Genomic DNA, 7,737 nt, shown 5'->3' on the forward strand with positions numbered 1-7,737 from the left:
TGAAGTGCACAATTACTTACTTTATCATTTATTCATATGACTACGGTGACTGTACAGTTTATAAGGTTATACTAACTAGCTTTAGTGTGTTAGAACTCTTTTTTTTTACCATAAAGGTCCAAATAAGAGCAATTTACAGTTATCATCATGCATTATATTGAGTTGAGTTGGTTCCAAGTGGTGTGACTGATTTCTTTGACTTGGCTCGTGAGCACCTTTGTCAATTTAGGACAAAAACGGTAACAAGATAAAAATTGGAAATTCTTGCATTTTCACTCAAATAAATTATCTATCTAACTAATATTAAAATAAATCCGTGAACATATGGTGTTTAAGAATCAAGTCAATGCCTCCAGTCGTGGTGCTCCACCATGATGACGAGGAGCCACGCCCAGTCTTCCAGTTGATAGTACTTCATCCCGTTTCTTCTGAATGTAGATAGATGAGCCAAAATGTAACAAAACAAAAGTACATTACTTTTACATTTTACTTTTACATGGACATTTGAAATTTGAATTCTGTCAATTTCAGTGCTTTACACTACTATGTACTTTTTTTAGCAGTACCGCAGTAATAAAACGAGCTACTAATACAGTGTGGGTAATATAATTACCATGTCAAGGTAAGGTAACACGCGTAACTAGGGGTGAGCTGATTGATCGGATGAAACGTCTATCCGTACAGATATTGTGTTTTGTCCGATTAGGATTTCATCCGATCATTTTGAGTTTATATCCGGGATCGGAGAAATCATGGGGTATATCTGTTGTATATCATGAGAAATACATAACGTGGCGTGATCTGATCACACTCACGTGATAGGACAGCTGCACATGGTCCTTCCCCTAGGCTGTGTCCCAAATGTGCAGCACAACTGCTCATGGCTTTATTTTACTTCACGGTGCTTTACGTTATCTGCACGTGGCAGCGAATGACATGACAATGACAAAACATGTTTGCTGAAATAACTTAAATTAAATCAGATTGATTTACATCCTTGGTTTAAACATTCATTCCAAATGTTGCAATGTCATTTCCTTTGACTTTGCAAAACTTTTCCTCTTTAAATGATTTCAAATGAATCCAGATGTTTCTGAAAGACTGCACTTTTCAACATCTTTCAATGTTGTGGGGAACCAAGGGGTGTGGTCAAGCTGCGGCTGCAAACGGCAGCATGGCTCCCTTTCCTGCGGCCGCCAAGCTGCCTCGAATCTGCCAAATCAGCGCCCGCACGGTGCTGATTGGTCGGATCCGGGGCAGGGAGCTTTCTTACGGTTTGTCCGCCTTGCAGAGGGGATCGACGATTGAGTCCGGTGCTGATTCAGCCGATTCCGCCGATTCCAGGCAGCTTGGCAGGGGCGGGAAAGGGAGCCATGCTGCCGTCTGCAGCTGCGGCTTGCACCCCTTGGTCTGCCACATACCCTCACCTCACCGACTTACCAGATTCCACCTGCTTTTCCCTCCAAAATTAAGACAACATGCACAAGATATGACTTGTTAAAGTTATTTAATTAAAAAATTCACGGATTGGATTTGAAGGAAAATGACACAAAAACTACTTCCAGAATACATGAATATATGAAAGCCAATCATTTAATGTGTTTTCAAAATTTTGGATAAAAGGTTTAGTGAGGCAGTTCCACCTGCCACACGCCCCTCAAGTGGTGTTTTCGGGGCCCGCAGACAGAGACACAGGCAGAGATGTTGCAAACACACCAGTTTATTGTAGTGGCAAGATGGAACGAGCTGGGAGAAGATTGACACAGGTCACGACAGAGGCTCTCCCTGTGTGTGTGGGCGAATGGGTTATTTACCCGTTTCTCGTTGATTGCTCTGAAGAGCAACAGGCGTACAGCCACTCTGATCCCGGGACCAATCACAGGTGACAGATGTGGTTGCTTAACCCACACTATGCCCACATCACATTTAGAAATGCATTTTCAAAGATTACCATGAAAGTCCATAAAACCTGTCACATCAATACCAAGGAGAACCCGGGAATACTAATCATCACAAAAATATAAATTCTTCCTCTATCTGACACTGCACCTCCTCACAAGGACACTGAGGAACCAGACCACACCAAAAATCCAGGGTGGAGAGGTTCAGTGAATGTGGTGTGGAAGGTGTGAAGGTGTCTCAGTGTGTCAGAGGAAACTGAGTAGAAGGACAGAGTTCCAGCTGTCCAGTCCAGATACACTCCTACTCTGTGAGGACCAGGGGACGTATGGGGAGCTAGGAGTGTTGGACTGTTATCGTACCAGGCAGTGTAAGCATCATCAGAACAATCCAGACTCCAGGACGTGTTATTCACTCCAAGCCTGCAGTCAACACCATCTCCTTTCCTTCCGATTCCTCTGTAAGTCACTCCAATCTCAACCACTCCTTTCCTCTCCACCTCCCAGTAGCGGCGACCAGTCAGACCTTCTCTACACAACACCTGTGGGTAGTAGTCAAATCTCTCCGGGTGATCAGGGTGTGGCTTCTCCTCTTCAACCATCATCACCCTCCTGTTGTTCTCGGACAGAGAGAGTGTTGTGTGTGCTGTGTTTGGGTCCAGTGTGAGTTTAACACCATCTGATGGAGAACAAGACACAAAACAGCAACAGTTTATGATCTAACAGCCCTGTTTGCTGCCTTTACTGTGGATTCATCAACAGACGGTCCATTTATCAGCAGTTTGATGAAGAAACGTGATGTCCACCATTATATTCATCCCCAGTATGATTTGCATGGATGTCCCATGCTGCTGTGTGGATGGACTTTCCATCTAAATCACTGTTTCTCACCCACTAGTGCATATAAGAGCTTGCCAGGTGCGCCGTGAAAGGTGTGATGAATCAATCTAAACAGACACTTACACTTCCTCACACCTGGTTTCAGCGTCCACGGCCCACTGTGCTCCACCCTGGAGGAAAACCAAGGCAGAGCAGAATGTTTTCTTTGATCAGGGACACATATACATCAATAAGCTGCAATCAATCATTTTCCATCCCACATCAGTGGGATGGGCATATGTGCTGTCTGACATCACCCTGCGTCACCCAGCATCCCAGTGTGATTGGCGTACTCCTTGTAGAAGAGCTTGTCAGGGAGGTGGGCTGGTCTCTCCATACCTGAGCGTGTCCAGTCTCCAGCGTGGCTCCTCCAGGCCAGCAGAGAGCAGCCTTACTCCTGCCTCTCCTGGGTGGTTGTAGCTCAGGTCCAGCTCTTTCAGATGGGATGGGTTGGAGCCCAGAGCTGAGGCCAGAGCAGCGACGCCCTCCTGTGTGACCAGACAGCCTGACAAGCTGCAAACACAACATGAAGCATGACGTGTCAATACGAGCAAGCAGAGCTACCATAGTAACTATAATATAAAAAAATAGAAAACTATATCTAATATATATATATATATATATATATATATATATATATATATATATATATATATACATACACACACATACACATACATACATACATACATACATACATACACACACACACCACATTCCAAATTATTATGCAAATTTGATTTAAGTGTCATAAACATTACATTTTTTGTTTTTCAATTAAACTCATGGATGGTATTGTGTCTCAGGGCTCTTTGGATCACTGAAATCAATCTCAGACACCTGTGATAATTAGTTTGCCAGGTGAGCCAATTAAAGGAAAACTACTTAAAAAGATTATTCCAGATTATTAAGCAGGCCACAGGTTTCAAGCAATATGGGAAAGAAAAAGGATCTCTCTGCTGCCGAAAGGCCTCAAATAGTGCAATGCCTTGGACAAGGTATGAAAACATTAGATATTTCACAAAAACTTAAGCGTGATCATCGTACTGTGAAGAGATTTGTGGCTGATTCAGAGCACAGACGGGTTGGTGCAGATAAAGGCATAATGAGGAAGGTTTCTGCCAGAAAAATTCATGGGATTAAGAGAGCAGCTGCTAAAATGCCGTTACAAAGCAGCAACACGTATTTGAAGCTGCTGGTGCCTCTGGAGTCCAGTGAACCTCAAGCCTCCAGAGGCTTGCAGCTGTCCATAAACCCACTAAGCAATGCTCACAAGCAGAAACGGTTGCAGTGGTCCCAGAAATACATAAAGACTCATTTTCAAACAGTCTTGTTTACTGATGAGTGCCATACAACCCTGGATGGTGCAGATGGATGGAGTAGTGGATGGTTGGTGGATGGCCACCAAGTCCTAACAAGGCTGCGATGTCAGCAAGGAGGTGGCGGAGTCATGTTTTGGACCGGAATCATGGGGAGAGAGCTGGTAGGCCCCTTTAGGGTCCCTGAAGGTGAAATGACCTCGGCAAAGTTTCATAGGGTTTGTGACTGACCACTTTCTTCCATGGTACAAAAAGAAGAACCGTGCCTTCCGTAGCAAAATCATCTTCATGCCTGACAATGCACCATCTCATGCTGCAAAGAATACCTCTGTGTCATTGGCTGCTATGAACATAAAAGGAGAGAAACTCATTACATTACATTACATTACATTTAGCAGACGCTTTTATCCAAAGCGACTTACAATTATTTAAACACCGACGGACGCAGCCATCAGGAGCAATTAGGGGGTTAAGTGTCTTGCTCAAGGACACTACAGCATGCTAGCAGGAGGAGCCTGGGATCGAACCAGCAACCTTTGGATTACTAGACGACCAGCTTTACCTCCTTAACTACCATCCCCTCATGGCCCCCATCCTCATCCTCGAGCAAAAAATCTATGAGGGTGGAGGCAGTTTGCATCAAAACAGCAGCTCTGGGAGGCTGTTCTGACATCCTGCAAAGAAATTCAAGCAGAAACTCTCCAAAAACTCACAAGTTCAATGGATGCAAGAATTGTGAGGGTGATATCAAAGAAGGCTCCTATGTCAACATGTAACTTGGCCTGTTAAGATGTTTTTGGTTGAAATAGCTTTTGATTTCAGTAAATACAATTGACCATTTTCAGTTCTTTACAATCTATAAAATGTTTTGAAACTCTGTTGTGCGTAATCATTTCGAACAGTGCATTTTGAGTTTTTATTTTTGAAAAAAGTACTGTTATCATTGGGTGGTTTGTTCAATAACATTCTAAATATACCCTAACAGTTGATAACAGTGATGGCATAATTATTTGGAACGCGGTGTGTGTGTGTGTGTGTGTATTTTCTATATATATATACATACATCCATAACAGGTGACCCACCGCAGCAAAACCCGCATTTTGAAAATCACCACCAGCCGCCAAATAAGTTGAAAAAAAAAACCTTTCTATAAGGAAAATTCGATTTTTCCAAGTAAGTTAGATAAGTTATCCTCAGTGGTTTTTTTTATTTCTCAACGCTTTTTCAAAACTGAGTTTGATTTATAATTATAACATAAATGTAACACCGTCAAGTTAAATATTCCTGTAAGATTACATGTGAAACACAGTTCACTTACCGAGACGCAAAACAGCGCTGAACAATGCCGATCAATCGTTTCCTTTAAAGCGAGTGTCTAGGTGGAGATCATTCCTCCATATTCCATGTGATGTGAAGTCACAATGTGAAAGCGTTTTGATAGTGTTCAACCTTTAAATCGTACTACTTTTACAAACACACCGAGATTCATTGTTGTGTATAACAACGAAGAAGTAAAGCTGACGTCATTCCTTAAACAAGACGAGGATTCTTCGGTTTCACTTGTCTGTGAAACTTTCCTCTCCGTGTTGTTATGGATAATGAAAAGCGGGTGGCGGAAGCTCTCAATCTTATCACGGACCTTAATCTGACCAGAATGATAGATCCTAGTCAGTGTAAACAGCGCGTACTGGACTTCATTTTCCGCAATGATAGTCCGTTCTCCGACAGTGACGCTGAATCTGATAGTGGCATTATCCCGGACTTGGAGAACATTTTAAACAGGGGATTTCAACATGAATGTGACGATGCAACTGAATATTTTCAAGAACCACTGGAGGAGACTGACGATACACCCGTTGTTGTTACAACGGTAGAAGTTGATGACGTGATGAAGTCTGTTGAGGTTGGCGATGCAGATTATGAACAAGTAGCAATGGTAAAGATTCTCAAGTTTACCTGCAAACGCAGCCAGGGGCGAAAAGAAAATGAAAAGATGTCCCAAACAGGCTCTCAGAGTGTAGCTGGGGTTGGGTTAGCCAAAATAATAACTAGATAGATATTTGGCATATGCACATTTATATATTAAATGACACACCGAGGTTAATATACCAAGACTAATTTTATTGACAGACTGTACATTTTGTTATGTTGTCTGCACTTTTAAACTCCTAATAATAATACCACTTTTATAAAACATGTATATTCTTGCTGTTAAATAAAAGCTTTTTTTTAAAACAAAGATGTGTGTCAATGACGCTGTTCAACATTCCACATAATCACAAGAACAATGCAGAGATTGCCCCATTCAGCAGGGTGTCAAGTCCCCATTCAGCAGGGTGTCAATTGGCCCAGTGGCAAGTAGCCATGTGGCTCTGTTGGTCCTCCAACTATTTGCATTCTAGGAGCTGGCTGAATGAACCTAGTGTTGGGAAAACTTTGAGGGTGATTATCTCAGAAACACAGTTTGCCTCACCCTCGTCATAAACAAGTAATCTCTTTAAAAAGATTTGCTCGAAGCTTTGATTCTCCACTTTCAAATGAAAAAAAGAAAAGTCAACTGGCACCAAAAGCACCTAAAATCTGCGATGGGTCACATATTATATTATATCATATTATACAATAAAATAACATTTTATAATATAATATGCTATAATATAATATAATTGTGAGAGTCTCTACCCACAGGTAGGAGTTTAGGGAGGGAGACAGAGTCTTTCTGGCCGTGGTTTGCCGACATGGCGAGAGTTGGCGAGCAGGCGTGGTTCGAATAGAGGGTGAAATGACATCCCACGAGGTAATAGCGGAGGGAACTAATGGCTCAAGCATTGCGCTCATACGCTGCTCCCAGGTGTCGCTGTGAATTATTGTGTCTGCTAGGTAGGCCACGGCGTACACTACATGTGGACGCAGAACGCAGTCCATGAGTCTGAGGTGGCTGGGGCACCGAACAACCTGAACGAAAGTGTTCGAAAGTGGTACAACACGAACAGAGTGGAGAACACCGATTTCTCCTTGGACTCCTGAGAGAAGGGAATCTGCCAGTAGCCCCTAGTTAAATCCAGTGTTGTGAAAAAATGAGCCGTAACTAACCGGTTGAGTAGTACATCGACCTGGGGCACGGGGTAGGCTTCGAAGTTTGACACCGCATCCACCCTTCGGTAGTCTGCGCAGAACCAGACTGACACATCAGGCCTACCCACCTGCACGACGGGTCTAGACCAGTCACTCGTGGATTCCTCTATCTCGCCCATCCAGCATGTCCTCTAATTCCACCTGCACGATCTTGCGTTTATGTTCAGGCAGGCGATACATGCGAGAGCACACCTTCACCCCCGGGGTTGTCTCCACATAGTGGTGTATAACGGACGTTAGGCCTGTTAGGGAGGAGAAAACATCAGAGAAGCGACGCTGAAATGCGGCCACGTCGGCCCTCTGAGAGGGAGATGGTCACTTAACAGGGCTGCGGTATGCTCGGCCGCTCTTTGAACCTCGGGCCCCAACTGAGTCTTGAACGGGACCTCGACTAGGGGGAGGGGCCTCATCGTCACTCTAGGCGTAGCCAGTGGGTTGACAAACTGGCACTCAGGACACGCAGCGCACCATTTACCCACACTGCCCAAATGCCTGGCCAATAGAAGTG

At 43.6% G+C, this 7,737-nt stretch overlaps 1 protein-coding gene across 1 annotated transcript in view; it reads right to left on the bottom strand.

The window, feature by feature from the left end:
* Nucleotides 1-2,053: 2,053 nt before the first annotated feature.
* LOC307230637 (protein NLRC3-like) overlaps nt 2,054-7,737 on the bottom strand; it is a gene marked incomplete at both ends in the record, with an annotated part of 14,959 nt that continues 9,275 nt past the window's right edge. Inside the window, 3 exon segments of the mRNA XM_080001073.1 lie at nt 2,054-2,577; nt 2,862-2,908; nt 3,117-3,290. Coding sequence (XP_079857199.1) covers nt 2,054-2,577; nt 2,862-2,908; nt 3,117-3,290 — 745 coding nt within the window.

This window comes from Zeus faber (genome assembly GCF_960531495.2).
Source record: "Zeus faber genome assembly, chromosome: 5".
NCBI lineage: Eukaryota > Metazoa > Chordata > Actinopteri > Zeiformes > Zeidae > Zeus > Zeus faber.